Here is a 19,638-nt window from a genome sequence, read left to right as displayed (position 1 = left end):
ATTCTTAGAGGAGAGGGCTTACCATGGGAGGGCTTAGCTCATACCCTCCAGCATTTCTCCAATAAAAATAGGGACGTCCTATTTAATAATAATAATAATAATAATAATAATAATAATAATAATGATGATGATGATGATGATGTTAGTAGTTATGCCCTGCCCATCTGACTGAGTTGCCCACACTACTCTGGGCACCTTCCAACATATATAAAAACCTAAGAAAACATGAAACATTAAAAAACCTTCCTTATACAGGGCTGCCTTCAGATGTCTTCTAAAGGTTGTATAGTTACTTATCTCTTTGGCTCAGGGGTCGCTTAACTCCATGCCCTCCAACAATTCTCTGATGAAAATTCTCTTTATTCAATTTGTCACCCCTGCTGAGGGGCTTCTGCCACCTGAAGCAGCAACCGCACCTACCTCATGGTTGGGCTGGCTCTGTCCCCCCACCCAGCTACCCTCTACCCCAGGCACCCCCAAATTCAGCCCTCCAGATGTTTTGGGACTACAACTCCCATCATCCCTAGCTAACAGGACCAGTGGTCAGGGATGATGGGCATTGTAGTCCCAAAACATCTAGAGGGGTGAGTTTGGGAATGTCTGTTGTACCCCCAGCAGAGGCCAGGGACATCCCTGATGGAACCTTCTGTGCCCACCTTAATCAGCCCCTTTTATGCAGACAGCTCAGATCTGCCTGGATCAATAGCATCGACCGGTTCCTGCTTCATCATCTCTTAGGAGGAAACGGTGGCCCAGAAGACAGAGAGGGAGATGAATATTTCACGAAGTCTGAAGCAGAACCGGAGGTTATTTTCGGGCTGGATTTACAGCCTGTCCAGAGCAAGGCACAGGCAGGCAAGAGGGAGGGGGGCTTAGACGAGGACAAAACGATCTATCCTCCCAGGAGAAGTGGCAACGCAGCCAGGAAAAATTGGAAATGGGGAGGGGGTCTGCAGTTGGGGGCAGAAGGCTCCCTGGAGCCTTATTTTAGGACACAGTGGTTTTATATGCTCAGGGAGCAGGACACAAATCACGGCTCACCACCACTCAGAGCTAGTTAACCCCACCCTCAAAAATTCATGGACAAGACCTGGCAAACACTCATATTCTTGTAATTCCACCCCCCCCCCCGACACCGCTTAAGATTCTCCTCCATCTCCTGCATGGGGCAGTCATTTACTGTCTCCATGTTCCTGAAGCATGCAGCAGAGAATTATTAATTTTGTTGATAAAGAAATACGACTTAAATGCAGGTTAAAAAAAAGAGTGAAAATTGTGGGCAGGGTGTTTCAACCCAGAGACTGGCTGACAGACTGCCTCCTTTCCTGAGGGGGGTTAAGATCAACAGTAGGTATCTCCACTTTCAGAAGTTATGGGGTGCTGGCGTACCAGAAAAGAGCCTTCTCTGTGGCCGCCCCAAGTTGTAGAATTCCCTCCCCACAGATGGTGCTTTTAGCACTTTCATTACACAGCTTTTGTCTCTCGCTCTAACCACTACACCAACAAACCCTCCAAGTGTCCCTGTTTTCTAGGGACATTCCCGGATTTACAGAAGACGCCCCAGTTTCTGATTTGATCTTGGAATGTCCCACTTTTCCTTCGGACGTCTCTATTTACATAGGAGATATGTTGGAGAGTGTGGAGTTATCTGATCCCTGAGCCATCTGAAGGCAGCCGTGTATCGGGAAGTTTTCTTAATGTTGAATGTTTTCTTATGTTGGAAGCTGGCTGGAGTGACTGGGACAACCCAGTCAGTTGGGTGGAGTATAAATAGGAATAATAATAACAGCAATACAATGATAGAATAAAGGTAAAGGGACCCCTGACCATTAGGTCCAGTTGTGAACGACTCTGGGGTTGCGGCACTCATCTCACTTAATTGGCCAAGGGAGCCGGTGTACAGCTTCAGGGTCATGTGGCCAGCATGACTAAGCGAACCAGAGCAGTGCACAGAAACACTGTTTACCTTCCCGCCAGAGCGGTACCTATTTATCTACTTGCACTTTGACGTGCTTTTGAACTGCTAGGTTGGCAGGAGCAGGGACTGAGCAACGGGAGCTCACCCCGTTGTGGGGATTCGAACCGCCGACCTTCTGATCGGCAAGTCCTAGGCTCTGTGGTTTAACCCACAGCGCCACCCACATCCCAATAATAGAATAGGACGTCCCTATTTTCATTGGAGAAATGTTGGAGATATGCACCAAATCCTGGCTCCATGGTGATCATCGCTGCCTCTTTTGGTAGCTAGTGCTCATCACTGCCTCCTGTGGGAGGGAGTTCCATAGTTTAACTAAGAGCTGTGTGGCCTGACATGAGACCTTAGGGTGAAGGGTGGGTTAATAATAATAATAATAATAATAATAATAATAATAATAATAATAATAGATGTAGGACTTTGCCCATGGCTGTCTTGCTAGCTGCAGCTGGTGCCTCTGAGCCTCCTCCTCCTCTCTTCTCCTTGCATTCCTGCTGCAGAGCTGTTAGTAACGCAGGCCTGCTATTTTAAGGAGCTGCAGAGTCACTGGAGCAATCAGCACCTCAGGTTTCCAAAGCATAGCTGGCTCCATCGCTGCCGCTTCTCAGAAGCCAAGAGCCTTTTTGGCATGTGGCCATGGCGAGGTTTCTCGCACGGAGAATCCTGCGCACTGGGAGCGGAAGCTTTTGAAAGCTACCTGGACCTGTCTGGCCCCAGACATTCTGCTGCTTGCGGGGCTGGGCAAAAAGTTGCCTGCCCCGCCCTGTTCCACGCATAGAGCTCTGACCTGATTGGTGATGGGAACGGCGTCTTCCATTATGCCTGCGGTTGTCAGGTCTGGAGCATCCCAGGCCTTGAGGTTTCAGAGCCCAAACCTAAGACCTAGCAGTGGGTCCTGCTGATGCCATTGAATCTATGCAATAATATGCAGAGATAGAGGTTTATTGGGAGAGGCTGGCCTGAGAGTCTATGCAATAATTTGCAGAGAAGGAAGTTAATTGGGAGAGAGGAAGAGGGTGGCCTGAGAGTCTATGCAATAATTTGCAGAGATGGAAGTTAATTGGGAGAGAGGAAGAGGGTGGCCTGAGAGTCTTTGCAATAATTTGCAGAGGTGGGAGTTAATTGGGGGAGGGGAAGCAGAGGTGCACAAACCCCCTCCCCAGAGAATCTATGCAATTGCATCTGGGTCCTGCCGGGCTGCATGCACAATCTTCTTTAAAACCCTAACCACACCAGCAAGCAGCAGGGGAGATTAGATGGTACTTGACAAGTCATGTGACACATACTCAGTTCCATCTTCCAGTACTTTTATGCCATGCCCTGTATTCTGCCCCTCCCCGTCAACATCTGCCACCTGAGGCACCTGCTTCACTGCCTAATGCTTGAGCCAGGCCAGCATGTGGAGCATCTCAGAACCTGCTTGCAGCCATTAGGCAAGCAATGTTATAGCAGAACCTTGAGCATGGGCAGAGTATATTTATCCCACAGGGCTGCTGCTAATGATCATACATTTGGAGTGAGGCCAATGGGCTTTCAGGGCAGAGGGTATGCTTCCTTTGGGTGTTCCTCAGCCTCAGTGTCACTTCTTGTTGTTGTTGTTGTTGTTGTTGTTGTTGTTGTTGTTGTTATAAAAAGTGAGTGATTGAGCATCCTTAGCTATGGTGTTGCCAGCCAAATGCCAGAGCTGCCTCCACATTTTGTGCTCTAACTTTCTTCAGAAATGTCAAGGTAGTACACACACACACACACACACACACACACACACACACACACTTGTTTTAACTGTGTTTATATCTGATTTTATTATATTGTCAATCAGTATCTGTACATGTGAGAGAATGTTCCTTAAAGTTTTTACACTGACGGTATGACTTCCAGTACATTACTGAACTGGGACTTTTCTCCATCTCTGGTAAGAACGCCCACAAGATTGCTTTCTTCTGTAATAAAATTCAACAGGAGATATCAAATATTACTAAAGCACATATTAACATTTCTCTCCAGTTATCCCTCCTAAATAGGTTGGGCAGAAACCATGAATATGTTTTGCCAAAAGGAACTTTTGACATGGATGCTGGTGGCTGCCAAGATCTCTATGGTACAACCATGGAAATCATTAAAAAAAATCTGAATATATCCATATGCTATAAAAATATTGGTAATTAAGTTATTCCCCCCTCCCCCCAGTTTATACATTATGAGTCTCTAAGGGACAGGAAGACTCGGATAATTTCTACTCAGTATAGTGGGATTTTAATTCCTACAGTTTTGTTTCAGATTTATAGGTATGCATCCCTCACACCATCTAAAGAAATACAGTGGTATCTCGAGTTAAGTACTTAATTCATTCTGGAGGTGCGTTCTTAACCTGAAACTGTTCTTAACCCGAGGTACCACTTTAGCTAATGGGGCTTCCTGCTGCTGCCGCGCCGCCAGAGCACAATTTCTGTTCTCATCCTGAAGCAAAGTTCTTAACCTGAGGTATTATTTCTGGGTTAGCGGAGTCTGTAACCTGAAGCATATGTATCCTGAAGCATATGTAACCCGAGGTACCACTGTATGGTTATCATTAGTTTTGATTAGGAGTTATAATTTAGTATGTTTAGGTTTTGTATGCCCTGCCTTCAGTTCGACATTTTATTGAATTTCTGTTATTGTATACTTGTCTCTGCAGTTGAAAACTAAAAAAAAAGAAAAGATTTTTTTAAAAAAGAAAAGAACATGAACATTTTATTTTATTTTATTTTAGACTACAGTATTTCGTTTTTGAAATTAGTTAGGTGGTTTACAACAAATACATATAAAACCATACAGCAGAAACGTATAAAAAAGATGAAAATAGTCATCAGTTAACCATTATGAAAAGATGTATTCTTAATTGCCTGCATAGGCCTGGCAGAATAGAAAAGTTTTCAGCAGGTGTTTAAAAGTTAAAAGAGAATAATCATAATGACAATTTTTAATTTCTGCCCTCCTCGGCTATAAAATAAAATAAAATTGGCTTGAGTGTCCTGAATTCAATGCAAGAGAACAGAATAGCACAGCCCCCAACCTAGGAAGCAGAATTAGCAATTCTGTGCTCACCACAAACTTAGCTAAACGATGGTTCCCAAGGTATAATTTGTTAATTTTCTGTTTATATGTACTCAGTTGATACATCTTGCACTTCCATAAACGTCCACACTGAGAGCACCTTGCAGACACTGGAAATCATATCAACCAATTAAAACAATGCCTCCTGAAAGAACACAAAACAAAACCTAATGAGCAAAATGGCAATTAAACTCATGAAACAATTATGCCGTAAAACAGTGGCGTTCGACTAGCACAATATTAAAAACCACAGGCCTGTAAACATGAAACGCCTGCTTCAATAGATGGCTTTTCTAAGGTTGTCTAAATCGGAAAACAAAACAAGACAGAAAGTTGTGTGGTGTTTCCGAGGACTCACCTTTTTGAAGCCCAAGGGCCACATTACCATCTGGAGAAACATCCTGGGGGCCGCATGCTGGTGGTGGGCGGGGCCAGATGAAAATGTGGGCGGAGCAATGCATGTAAACATTACTTTTGCACAGGAAACTAGTTTCTACATGCACTCTATACTTCATCTGAGCCTGCAAAATGCATAATTGGAATTTAAGGACATGTTCCAGTTAGATCAAAACACTTAAGGAGGGGACAATGTGTGGGGTGGGGCTTTTGGAGGCTCTCTAGGGACCAGACCGAGAGACCTGGAAGGTCACATTTCACACCCTGGGCCTCAGGTTCCCTCCCTCTGGCAAAAGCTTTCCTGAACTGTGGTCCACATCATCAGAGCAGAGGCAGATTTTGGTAATAAAGGCGCCTTGAGCGAGGACAAAATTTGGCACCCACCCATACCCCCCCTTATTTTTTAAAAAAATATCCTTTGGCACACCTGTGTCAGGGCAGGTATCAGGAGCAGGTCAGAAATGACTCACACGGTGTCAGCGAAGGCAGTTATGAGGACTGAAGGTCCCTGCCTTCCCACAGCTCCCCTAGTCTCCTCCTCCCCCAGCTCCTTCCCAAATGATCTGAGATTACGACACCTTGTCTGTTTTTGCTCTGTCCTCTTCATACCCCTTCTGGTTCTAAGAGCCAGAAACATCTGGAGGCTCAAATACCTGTCACAGTTGTTGAATGGTTTCTTTAAATGTAAAGGTTCATCATTGTTCCACCTAATGTGTATGTCTTTAAGGGGCCAGAGCAAGGGCCAGAGCAAGATAACGAGACCCAGCTTTACAGCTGTGAAACATAGCAGGTGCTGCTGAGTTGCATTGATTAAGGTGTGTCAGCATTTGCATGTAGTATATAAGGAGCAGCACCTAGCTCTCCCATTACCCTGGGGGTTGGGTTGGTGGTTGGGTCTGGTTTGTTGTTAATGTATTTAGTGTATAAGGAGTTTTTGTTTTTTGTAATTAAAACCTTGTTTAAGTTATTTTTAAGCCCCTTTCTTTTTAATGCATGGTCTCCCCAGCAAGCTCTCTGCAGCGCTACCATACTGCAAATAGCCAACATTATAGGTTGCAGTTTACATCAAGTATTGAGCTGCTGTCGGTTCTGTCACCTCCTTCGGGCCAGCCTGCAAAGGCCCTGCACTACAGTGGTACCTCGGGTTACATACGCTTCAGGTTACAGGCTCCGCTAACCCAGAAATAGTGCTTCAGGTTAAGAACTTTGCTTCAGGATGAGATCAGAAATCATGCAGCAGCAGCAGGAGGCCCCATTAACTAAAGTGGTGCTTCAGGTTAAGAACAGTTTCAGGTTAAGTATGGACCTCCGGAACGAATTAAGTACTTAATCCGAGGTACCACTGTACACAGAAAATTTCTGCTGGGCAGCACAATGAGGATGCAATGGAGGCAGGAAAGTACTGTATGCCTTCTTTGCTGCCTTCACTGCCACTAGGTAGGCCCAATGTTGAGCCCTCACCAGTGTTCGATTGCATTCGACCGGAGTTTTCCTCCACTCGTGTCGGAGCCGTCTCCCAGTTTGTTTCCTCACCCTAAACTTTGGAGCATGCCAGGGGGGCAATAGGGCTCCACGAAGCAGGAGAGGGAGCTCAGCTGCGATCGTGTCAATGTCCTGAGCCATTCAGATGTTCCAGAGGTCGGTCAGGGCTTCGACAGGAGCGCCACTCATATCAGCTAGAAAATCCCCCAGAGCCATCTGGAAACTTATCAGCCTCCGAAGGCAGACCATCCTAATATGTCCCCCACCTCTGCAGGGGGTGGGAAAGTGCTGAAAGCCTGAATCTCCACAGAAAGTGATCTGAGCATGGCAAGGGACTGGTGTCACTATCTCCACTTTCAGATCACCCTCTTCCTGCCCAGTTGAGGAAACAAGGTCTGGTGTGTGACCTGCCACATGTGTTGGGCCGATGACATGTTGGGGCAGCCCCAGGGTCGCCATGACAGCCCCTGAGCCAATCACCTTAGCATGGACATTGAAGTCCCCAGAACCAACAGTCTGGGAGTCCACAACATTGCCTCCGAAACCAGCTCTCTCAGCTCAGGGCAGGGAGACTGCTGGGCAGCAAGGCTGGTGGTAAACGAACAAAATCCCTAATCTGTCCCAACTGCCCAGTCCAGGAACGCACATTCTAGATCCCCCTCAAACTGGAGAGAGCCTAGAGAATTTCTATAGGTTACAACAGCTACCCTTTCCCTCCTCTTGAGTCTGCCCTGATGCTGTACTGAATACCCAGGTGGGCACAGCTGGGTGAGACCAAGACCCCTCTGCTCCCCCAACCCAGGTCTCAGTGATACAATTCATATCGGCCTTCTCATCCACAATCAGGTCATGGATGAGGTAGGCCTGACTCTGAGCACACCTGGCAATCAGCCACAGACCTGAGGGCTGGCTGGTAGGACCACTGAGACTTGTCAGGTTGGAGGAGGGGCTGACACATGGCACAGTCACTAACTCCCTGTGCCAAGTGCCCCTTACCCAGGCTGACCCATCCCTCACCCCATAACTCCCGCTGCCCAGAGCCACTGTGATTGGGGTCACCCCTGATCTCCCCAGCTCCTCTCTTCCCAGGCACATCCCACATCTCCTAATCTAAAAAACAACAACAACACACACAAGTTAAAAATCAGTTAATAATAATCTGTAACAGCCCAAACAACTAGGGCAACAGCTGTAGAAACCTCCAATAACGCCCCCCGCCCAAAAAAACAATACCCCAACCCAAAATCAAGGAAGGCTTTTTAAGAAATAAAACCAAGACAGTCCCAGCAAGGGAAGCCCAGGGCTTGCAAAAGCCACAGGGCAAATAAGGCGGTAGGTTGGCATTCTTGCTGTGGGTCTGGACAGCAGGATTATCCTGACCCTCTGGGTGCCGACTCAGGGCTTCTCCCCTCTTTGCTGAGTCATTCTGCGGAATCTTTTTTTCCTCTCCTCCAGACTGCAGCACTGAGCTGCTGGCTCCCGATGAAAACTAATGTGTCAGTTAATTGTTCTTTATGGCCCCGGTGCTTTCTGGCTTCATCCACACCGGATCCATCTGCAGAACAAGCGGCTTGTGAGGAGGAGGAGGAGGGGGGGGGGTTTGCAAGGAGCAGAAAGAATCCCAGAGAGAAAGAGATGCAAGGGAGAAGAGATTGCAGCACCAGGGAGGGATTCCTCTCTCTCCGCCTCCCCCTTCCTGCTTCTCCCACACCCTGCTCTCAGCAAGCCAGCAGGCCGGAGATGAAATGCAGCAGGAAATCTGGGCCAAAGAGAAATGGTTAGATCAAATCTGCTCAGTTCCTGTGGTGGCAGCGTGGTGCCTTGTTCTCAACAGAAAGTCCATCTCGTCTGTGTCTGGGCACAGCTAGGGGTGCATTCTGGAGCTCTGCAGCTTTCAGGTGTGGGGCGGCAACGGACCCAGCAGAGAGCAGCAGATAATGGGGGCAGGAGCAGACCAGCCCCAGCATCAGCACCTGGGACAGCATCCTGCCTGGGTCTTAAGCTTTTGCCAAAGGGTGGGCAAGACTGCCATGTACACGGTTACAGATTCTCAGCTTTTTAAAAGGATATTCTTTTCCACAACAGCATACTGCTTATTCACAGAGCAGCAGAAGCAGCTCCCAGGTTGCCAGGTGTCCTTGTGGGGAAGAGTCATAGCTCAGTGACAGAGCATCTGAAGGTCCCAGGTTCAATCCTTCCTGCATAACATCTCCGGTCAGGGCTGATAATTTGATGCCAAACAGATAAGCAACTCTTTGACTTTTAGAAGACATTTGAAGGCAGCCCTGTAAAGTTTTTTTATATATATAATGTCTGATATTTTATTGCATTTTTATATTTTGCTGGAAGGAGCCCAGAATAGCTGGGGCAACCCAGTCAGATGGGTGGCATATAAACAATATCCTCCTCCTCCTCATCATCATATCCCCTGTCTGAAACACTGGGAAGCTGCTGCCAGTCAATGCATGTTGAGCTAAATGGACCAATGATTTAAGTATAAAGCTGTGTTCTCACGGTTCTGTGATTTAAGAAAGATTGCAAAATGACACATCCTCTCTTGTTAAAATCAAGGCCGGCAAACTATTTCTGGTTTCTTCTCACCAACATATCAGGCACGCAGAAACACCTGTGAAGCATGGAATGGTCATGAACATAAGAAGCCCAGAGTATAAGAAGAGCCAGTGCTGGATGAGGCCAATGCCCCCCCCCCAGTCCAGCATCCTGTTCTCACAGTGGCCAACCAGATGCCCCTTCTGGAAAACCCACAAGCAGGACCCTGAGCACAAGAGCCCTCTCTCCTCCTGAGACTGCCCCAGAGTGAATGTGTTCCTCAGCAGATGGAAATGTTTCCCACCCCTGTTCATGGGCCTTGGGTCTTGTGATGTGAGATCCTTCAGCTGGAGAGGACGAGGACAAAGCATAGAACCAGGGGTGGCCTGGGATGGGCATTGGCTCTGCAGGGTTTCAGATATTAAGGACAGACCCTACTGGGAGGTGCTATTGAGGGGTTTCAACTACTGGCACTGCAAAATGGCCATTTCTCTCTCTCTCTCTCTCTCTCTCTTCCATGTCACATCCTGTCAATGGTTCCTTAGGCTGGGAAGAGCTGCTTGCCTTTGATTTACTCTGCAAGCCATGCAGACTTCCCTCAGCCGCTCCTGATTGGCTGCCGATCTCTACGAGTGCTTTTGGGGCCACTAGACAATGCACCTCCACACCCCCGTCCTCAGCCATCTCTCCAGCTCTTGCACTGCAGCAAATGCAGAGAGAGAGAGGGAGAGACAGCTGGCTTGCATTGCAGTCCTCAATTAGTATGACTTGCAAAGCAGACTGGCGATTCCACTGCAGTCTCGGGGGTTGCAAACAAGGCTTTCCAAAGCACATACACCAGGATTGCTCTGCTGCTGCTGCTGCTTGTTGCTGCTTGCTACTGCTGCCAGGATGCAGCAAGGCCCCAGCCAGCAGCCCCAGAAGATGGACATTTTACATGCACAACACAGAAAAGGACGGTGGTGGGTCCCTAGTCCTGCAGAGCCTGCAATCTCTTGCAGGTGAGAGACCTGTTTTTGACTTCCAGGGTGACTCAGGGCCCCTTACCAGGTCTTTTGTGCAAGGATGCAGATCTCCTGCACCCCCCTCATATTTTACCCCTCCCTTTTTTGCTTTGCTTCTAAGATGTTGGATCTGCTGCAAAGCTCAGTACCTCTCAGTAGCTCACCATCATCATCGTTTCTTCTTCTTCTCCTCCTCCTCCCTTCCCTCTGCTTCTGCTGCTTTGCTCACAAAGCGATATATTGAGCTAGTGTGGCATAGTGGTTAGAGTGTCAGACTAGGCCCTGGTAGAGACCAGAGTTCAAATCCCCCCTCAGTCATGAAGCTCATAGGGTGACTGGCTCACTCAGTGCAGACTACCTTGCAAGGTTGCTCTGGGGATTAAATGAGGAGGGGGAGAACCCTGTGTGCCACCTTGAGTTCCTTGGAGAAAAAGGTGGGAGATGATAGATAGATAGATAGATAGATAGATAGATAGAGGGGCTGCCATCTCTGCTCATGTTCCTTTCCTACTCCTGTTGTCATGCAAATCCAGGATTAAATGATGCAGCACAACAAATGCTCCAATGGTGACTGTATGATGACATGTTTATGTACATCTTGGTTAGAGGATCACACTAGTGTAGGGACATGTCTTGGACTTGAGGAGCCAATTCTTCCCATCCTCAACCCACAGGCCAAATTTGACAGGTCGATGAGGCCACACACCTATCAGTCATTGGACATCATTGTAACACCACCCACTGTCCCGCCCACCTGTCAAAGTTAGCTGGGGGGGGCAGGGGTCTGCCAGTCTGCCTCACCAGTGCATTCCCTGAGGGGAACGCACTGCCGATGCAAAACCCAGTAGGATCAAACCCCCTCACCATTCTGCAGTTTCACACAGTGACTTCAGTCGGTTGACAGTGGGCGTGGTTGGAAATGGCCTCATGGGCCAAATTGGACCTGCTGGCAGGCCAGAATTTGCCTGTGGGCTGGAGGTTCCCCACACCTGGTCCAGGATTCAAAGCCCCACTTAGAGATGGGGTATCCCATAATGGTCATATAGGTCTGCTCTGTCCTTCTCCCTTCCATCACATGCTGTTCCATCCATTGTACCCAATGAAATCCACCAGTAAAATACACATTCTGCATGCATCTTTTAGGGAAAACATTTGTTTTTGCATGCACATTCTATGCACTGAAAATGCGTTGCTAAATGTGGAGGGGTGCATCATCCAGCTGGGAGCTTACTGTCCTTTTGTCTGTCTTGTGAATGCCATACTGCTCTAAGTCCTCTGCAGGCTTTTATTTTGGCTTCCCTTAAGTGCGCTGTTTCACTCTCAGTTCAGCGATCGTCCCCTGGGGTTTGGCAGGGCTGAATTTCTAGGATGATTGCAGTAGGGGCGTGCCTTGAAGGTAGGTGGGCTGACAATCTCCCACCTGGTCTGTCTGGTCTCCACCTGCGATCCTGTCACCCCAGCAGCTGGCCGATTGCTGGCTGCCTCTGCACCTCCTCCTCCTCGATCATCTAATTGGGACACCGCTTTGTCACTGTTCAGTCAGCTGCACAGGAGACCCGGGTGGAGACAGATGTCCAGCCTGTTTGACACTGCATTCCCGCCATGCGCTGTGATGGTGCAGGAGGACAATTCAGCGTTGACAATTTATTTATTTAAAGAGTTTATATACTGCTTAATTGACGTCACCTCTCAGTGGCTTACAAAGATAGGATACAAACAGCAGCTAGAACTTATGAAATTGGACATCAATGCTTGCTGGAATTAGGGGGGGGGATCAGGAAGTTCCAGATGTCCAACAAGGAGGGGGCTGTCAGACCACAACTGGAAGGGAGTTCTGTAAAATTGGGCCAACAGTATTGTTACACGCCACCCCAATCAATGCGCCAGGGTGTCCCAAACCTGGGTCTCCAGCTGTTGTTGGACTACACCTCCCATCATCACTAGCTAGCAGGACCAGTGGTCAGGGGTGATGGGAACTGTAGTCCAAAAACTGTTGGTGACCCAAGTTTGGGAAACCCTGCTCTGAGCAGTGAGGAACTCCAGGATGTGCTTCCCTTGAAATGAAGGTTAGTGGAGACTGTGGCGTCTTTAGCATATATGGAGGGGCTCACAGCATTAACACCTCCATAGATCTTGCTTCCCCTTTAGGTTTCCAGAGGAGCCCCTAAGTCCAGCACGAAGCAAGCATTTCTCTGTGTCTCCGGCTTCTAACCTGCTTCCAGCTCCCCCTCCTCCATTCAGGCTATTGTTCTTCTATCTAGGATCACATGGCCACCAGGTGATTATCCAAGTGAGGAACATTAACTTGGGTGGCTTTGAAAATGGACAACTGTGTAAAGAAGCATTATCATTAAAACTGCTCGTAAAAAAGTATATCCTGTGTCTCATAATACAGTTATAAAAGGTTTGACTCTCCAGAGATCTTACAAAAACCATGGCTTATGAGCAACTGTAGTGGCATGGGGGGGATACACTTCACCAAATAATGGACCCATATAGGACCACAATGATGTATTATGGTATTATGAAACAAGGAATTTGCCTTTCCTGCAAAGCCTTTGCATGTAGATGTTCTTACTGCAGCCCTGGAAGACTCCACATGTCTGTTGCATGGACTTATGGCTGGATCCTGCACCTTAATTAGGGTGCCAGACCTCCAGGGTTTGAATTTTCAGGTGGGCAGGAAGGGTGCCACTACCAAGAAGGCCCTTCTTGGCAGTTCTCAGCATATTCCTTTTCACCAGAGAGCTGTGACCCAATTTCCCAGATATTAGATTATTTCCAGTGTTGATTTTGATGGCAGTGCAGTCCATGCATGCCTTTCTTAAAAGTGGTGCAGGCACTTAGCAGGAGTGTGATCTCTCTTGTTGAGAAATAATCTTTCCAGTTCCTGAATATTTTGAGCTTCGTCCAATTCAGTTCTTTGAAGGCTGCTTGCAGGGTGCTCCCTCCAGTGCTGAAGCACAAGTTTTGTCATCGCTTGACTATAGGGCTTTTTGCAAGGGTGGGGGGAGAACTTAATTTCTGGAAAGGCTTGGAGGCATGTGAAGAGAGTCCTTATACTCAAAGAGGTTTTGTCCACCTCATGCTTGTGCATGAGACTTCACATTTCTTGTCTCCTTGTTGAAAAATGTCATGTAGGAAAGCAACTATTTTAATAATCATATATAAGAGGGGCACAATGGTGTCAGGCTTGCACAGAAGGACTCAACACTGCAGCATTTTGTTGTTGGTTCCATATACAGCTATTTCCACATTATTTTATGTTCTTGTATATTGATCTGTAACTCTAGAAGATCCACTTGTCTTTCTCTTTCACTTGAGTCTTGTTCTGCCGGCCGATGGGTTTTTGCTTGTACTATACTTATATACCGTATCTGGGTATTTTGGGAGAGAGGACATTGGCTATATTATTTGTCTCTCAATACACGTTGCCGGGAATCACAAGTGTGGAGAGTGCTGTTGCAATTTGGTCCTGCTTACAGGTTGGGTAAGGCTAGGATCACATCCACACCATGCATTTAAACTGCATGGCTTCCCCCTAAGAATCCTGAGAACTGTAGATTGTAATGTGTGCTGGGAATTGCAGCTTTGTGAGGGGCAAACTATACTTCTGGGATTCTCTCTAAAGGTGCTTTTAAATATGATTTCCATACATCGGATGTACAAAAATACATGCCAGATATGGAAAAGATTGGATTGGATGAGGCTTTATCTTCTTCAGAAATGGACTTTCTCCTATTACTTCTCTTTTCTTCTTTCTGCTGAAATGTCTGTATTATGATTTGTCAATGATCCCATGTTGGGAAGATATTTGCAGAGGGTGGGTTTTCTTGGGGGGGGGGGAAATATGTTGTTCTTTTTGTTCTTGTATATTTGAAAACTTAATAAATATAATTGAAATATGATATCCATGTGCTTTGAGTATGCGGTATGGATATGAGTGCCTTTGGGTGGACATTCTGTATCAGCCTAACTTGCCACAGTGGGCTACTGTGAAGACAAAACAGAGCTTCATTGGAAGCAGAGGGAAGGTTATAATGAATTTAAAATAATTAGGTTACTGTGACAGGACCAGTATTTTGTACTATAATCAATTTAATGTGATTTGATTTAATTCGGATACTAACGACATGTTTAATATTTGCATCGACATGATAAATACATGAACTGCTCCGATGTTAAATATACGTTATACACACACACATTGTGTGTCTGTACATATATGAACACAAAACTGTATGAATGTGTACGTATATGTATATATACCTACGTATATGTATATATACGTATAAAGACAATATATTTATATACGTATAAGTACAATTTTTCATACTAATAGCGAGGCACGCGTTGCTTTATGGGAAATGGAGGCTCCCTCTCAGAGGGCTTTCCCTCAGACTCAAAGCGTGCTTTAACACCCCCGGACAGAGAGCAAACTACAACTCCCATGGTGCCCTTCGCGTAGGCGGTGGGATAGTCTTTGTGAGGCGGTGGGGGTGTGAGCGAGGAGGGAAAGAGAACCGCGCGGCGGTTTGGCGCCTCTTTCTTTTCCTTTAGAAGGCAAAGGAAAAAAGGGCGGGCGGGAGGAGCGCGCGGCTCCAATAGGGGCTCTGGTGGGAGAGGGGGAGGCGGGGTCTACGTGCTGCGGGAGGATCCCTCACAGGAGGGGAGACGGGAGAGGAGAAATAGGGGCGCATGCGCACGCCGCCCGGGTGCAGCCGCCGCAGCTACTACAGCCCGCTGTTGTTGCCGTGCGAGAGAGCGAGAGCAGTAGCGGCGCGAGCGTGAGGGGGGAAAGAAGCGAAAGTCCGTCTCGCGCTCAGGGAACAGCGGCGGGAGGAGCAGCAGCAGCAGCAAGCAGCTTAACCGCCTGCTTGCCTGCTTCGCGCGCGCCCAGCGTTCGGCCGGCCCTGATTGGCGCGCGCGCCTGCCTCTCGTTCCATTGCCACCCTTCCTTCTTTCCTCTCTCTCTCTCCCGTTCCTCCTCCTGTTTTGTTTTTGCGTTTCTCTCTCACCTTCAGCGCGCGGTCGGGATAAACGAGAGATAGCTTTGCTGCCATTCTTATTATTACTACTGTTATTTTGATAAAAGTCCAAGCCAAGAATTAAAAAGAAGAAGAAAGATGGTGGACCGCGAGCAGCTGGTGCAGAAAGCCCGGCTGGCTGAGCAAGCCGAGAGATACGACGACATGGCGGCTGCCATGAAGAACGTGAGTCTCTTCTCCTCCTCCCTCCTCCTCCCGGTTTCCTCCGCTGCTGCTGCCGCTGCGGCCGCCACCGCAGAAGGGCCTTCCCTCCTCCTTTTCCCCTTTCCCCTCCCTCCTGTCTGCCTCCTTTGTTGGGGGGGGGTGTGCCACCCTTTTTTATTGAGAGAAGGGGGGGGATTGAGATTTTTTTCCCTCTGGGGGGAAATTTCTGGGAGATATTCTTAAAAGGGGGGAATCCCAGCTCCCCACCCCAATTTTCCTTTTTTTTTTTTTTTTAGTGGAGGGGAGTAGGATGTGTCTACTGGTTAGTATTCTTCATTTAGTGGGTCAGATAATTCACCCCTCCTTAATGTGCATAAATATATTAAATCAAAATGTTAACATACAGTATTGATTATTATTGTAAATTAAAATAAATTACGTTAATCAACGTGTAGAATATATTGCTTCTGGTGGATATTATTGGAGATAAGTGAGAGAATTTGCAACCGTTCCCCAGATTTGTTCAGTGACTGAAGGAGGATAACGTGCCTTTTCTTTCTTTTGACACGAGGAGGGGGCATTTTTGGTAGGGTGAGATAATTTTGTCTTTCTCACACCATATATTCATTTATTGGATGGGGAGAGCGGTGGTGGCAATTGACAGGGTTTTTCATTATTAAGAGAAATGGGAGAAATGGACTCATATTAATTTATTGGGAGGGGGAGATCAACATATTGGCAAAAAAAGAAAGCTGGGGGGAGAGAGAGAAATGGACATGTTATCTGAGGAGAGTGTATGCTATGTATTATTTCTTGCACAGAAAATGTGTTTATTTTTGAGTAGGGGACCAATGCACTTATTTAATCCGCATGCTTCAAAAGCATAAATGCTTTGAATTGTGGTGGTGGTGGTAAGCAGGGGTCTCTTTTTCTCTGTCTTGAGGGTGGGAGAAATAATTCATACAAAAGGCAAAGGGAAGAAATTAAAGGGAGGGGGAGAATGTTTCCACAGAAAATCCCCCCTCCCAATTTTAGAATGTATTTAGATTTTCTGTCTGCTCCATCCCAAATTAAGTGATGGCTAGAGGAAATGCCATTGATGAATTATCTTCATTTTGAAAGGGGGGGGGCAGGTGTTGCAACTGGCGCTCTGTGGAGGCATTACTCTCTCTCTGTGTGTGTGTGTGTGTGTGTGTACACAGACACACGTCCTTCTTGTCTATCCCTTTCCTTGCCCAGTGCAGAAAATGCTTTGGGGAGTGAGTAAGGAGGTTTCTTCTTCTCTTGTCACTCCCATTCTCCACCCCACCTTGCAAGCATTTCCCCTGGGAGGTAGAAATGGCCTTGCAGAGCCAAGCCCTGAACTCTTCTCCTGCTCCACCATGCCTAGAGCAAAAAGAGATTTGCTCTCTCTTCCCCATGTGCCCAAAGGATAATTCCCCTGCTTGGGGTCAGTGTCATCTTTAACCATCACCACTGGACCTCACACATTCACACACACAGATATCCATACATGCTGCCTGCATTCATATTTTGGTAGGGAAATGCAGCTTCAAAAGGTGCCTTAAACAATAAAAGCAGCATTCCTGGAATAGATGCCCCTCCCTGAGTAAGTGTAATGGGAAGGGAACATGATGCTCTCCCCCCCCCCCTCCTGGAGATGCCCCTCCCTAAAGTTGCAATTCCCCCCTTTTTACAGGGATGCTCTTTCCTGTCCTTTTGCATGTCAGTCTGTCCCTGAAAATGCTTGGCCACCCTATGCATCCTCTCTTACTTTGCTTGGTCCCTGCTTCCCCAGATTTCTCATTTATCCCTTAGGGCACAGTGCCCCCCATTGAAATGTCCAGGTACCATTTTGACCCCCTTGGGTGGCTCTTTTTTCCAAATGCTGCTCTGGGCTTCAGGTGCTCTCAAATCCCCTCTCCCCCTGGAGTACCTTCAGTGTTTCAGAGGCACCTTACACACCAAAAGGCATGTGCTTCTATTTCAGGTCTGATGGGGGGGGGGGTTGCTTTGTAAGATTAGGCGCCATCCTCTTTGGACGAAGTAAAGAGGATGTCCTCTTTTCTGCCTTATCATTGGGCCTAGTTAAAAATGGTTTCTCTTCTGCTTTGAGGGAGAGAAGTGGGGTGGTGGTGATGACAGTGCAATTTATATATGGGTCCCCTCTTGTTTCACCCTGTTGGAGAAAAAAGTGAAGGACAGATTGTAACCTGTGCTGTGTCCTCTGCCCCCTCTTTATCTCTCCCTCCTTGGTGCTTGGGCGGTGCCTTTCCCATGAATTCATCTGCTGTGCCCTCCCTACCCCCCCCCAACCAACCCCACCCACAATCACCTACCATACCCTCTCTTAATCTGCCTCATGACAGGGCAAGGAACTGTCTTCATTGCAAAGAGCTGGCCTTAAGATTACATTTTTGGGAGATGTAAATGATCTGCAAGGCTTCCACCCTATCTTAACACACTTTTGCAGGGTGGTATGGTATTACAGGGAGAAAGCTCGAATCAGATATGTAGGTTAACCAGTAGGCAAATCTTTCCCTAGGGTTATTTCTCTCTTCCCCTCACCCCGTCCACTATTATACATTATTCTCTCAGGTGAGAGAAAGGCGTGCAATTCGGAAAGACCGGTGACTTCAATCTCTAGCAATCTTAGTATTTATCTAGGTTAGCTTTTCAAAAAGGGGCTTAAGATAGGATGACGTGCTGTTAATTTTTATGTTTTAAAATGACAGCTGTAAATGGAACAGTTCTTAAATTGTGCAACTAGGGTATTTTTTTAAAAAAAATTACAGGCGGCCTCTTTGAGTGTTCAATAAGTAAAAGGGGGAAAAAAGAGAGAAATCTTTGATGTGATCTTGCAAACAAAGCGATCGTAGGAGGCAGTATCAAGTCATTCCAGAAGATTCTGCATTTGTCATATTGCAGAGAGGCTAGACTGGGTGGAGAGAGGGAGGGAGGGGTTGCTTTAAAGAGGAGAACGGTTCTTTATATTTGTCTTGTTAGTCAGGTCTGAGCCTTTAAGAGGAGCCAGCGTGGCCTCTGTCTCTGATGAATAGTGAATACTGATCCAGAATTGTCGCAGTCTTGCCCTGGGATGCTGCTCTCTCTCCCTGATTGCACCATTTTGTCCTAACCGTTCGTTTGTCAAGCATGTGAAACTGCTGAAGCTTAGCTAGGAGCAGAAGAAGATGCAGCTAGCAGCATAATTAGGGTGGGGAATCAGCCTAGTGGCACGGTAGTGCTGTGTTAATATTTGAGCATCCCTCTCTGCAGGATGATTTGATGTCAGTCAGTGCTTACAGAGTAATCTCACTGAATGCAAGGGGTAAAACTCTGTATTTTAAGATCTGTGCATTTCATTTTATGACTACCTGAAGACTGATACTTTCAGCAACCCTCTGTTTCTGTTGCTTTATTGCTGTAATTGCCTTAAATGTACCTTAGCAAATAAATCTGTGTAAAGAAGTAGAAATGCTAATCTCTTCTAAAACAGTAGCCTGGGATGTTACAGCACTTCGAGTCCTGCTGTGTTAGTATCTGGGTTGGGTTTTTTTGGGAAATCTTTGCTCACTGCTTCCTCCTAGGGCCAACACAAAGATCTGGCCTGCTCTACTCAGAAAAGAAAATTTAAAGCCCATCTTAATGGATCGGGGCTGAGTTAACTCTTGATATTTTTCTCCATCTCCTTTTGCCACTGTGCAACACTATTTCCCTCTACCCCACTTCCAGCTGTGGGAGACTTATGACCTCGCACTCATTTCCGTAGCAACTCAATGATGTCACTCATAAGAGTAGAAGCTGCAGTGCACCCAGGTGGTAGCAGAGAGTGTACAAATGGCATTTGTCCAAGGTAATGCAGAAATGTAGTGATTGAATTTGGATTGACACCTCTCCTGTTGGAATGGACAGTGGATTTTAGGTCCTCATTCACTTCTGCTTTCGC

General features: G+C 46.9%; 2 protein-coding genes across 2 annotated transcripts in view; one reads left to right on the top strand and one right to left on the bottom strand.

Annotated features, from left to right (window-relative positions):
- The window catches only part of LOC309331411 (uroplakin-3b-like), a 178,405-nt gene that overhangs the window by 73,674 nt on the left and 85,093 nt on the right, over positions 1-19,638 (bottom strand). The window lies entirely within an intron of this gene.
- The window catches only part of YWHAG (tyrosine 3-monooxygenase/tryptophan 5-monooxygenase activation protein gamma), a 28,240-nt gene continuing 23,782 nt past the window's right edge, over positions 15,181-19,638 (top strand). The window contains exon 1 of the mRNA XM_081843649.1: positions 15,181-15,713. Coding sequence (XP_081699775.1) covers positions 15,627-15,713 — 87 coding nt within the window. The 5' untranslated portion in view covers positions 15,181-15,626. The remainder of the gene's footprint in view (positions 15,714-19,638) is intronic.

The sequence above is a fragment of the Podarcis erhardii genome, assembly GCF_964252035.2.
Source record: "Podarcis erhardii genome assembly, chromosome: 16".
Lineage (NCBI taxonomy): Eukaryota > Metazoa > Chordata > Lepidosauria > Squamata > Lacertidae > Podarcis > Podarcis erhardii.
Note: the sequence above shows the minus strand (reverse complement) of the source record. Positions and strands in the feature narration are given on the sequence as shown.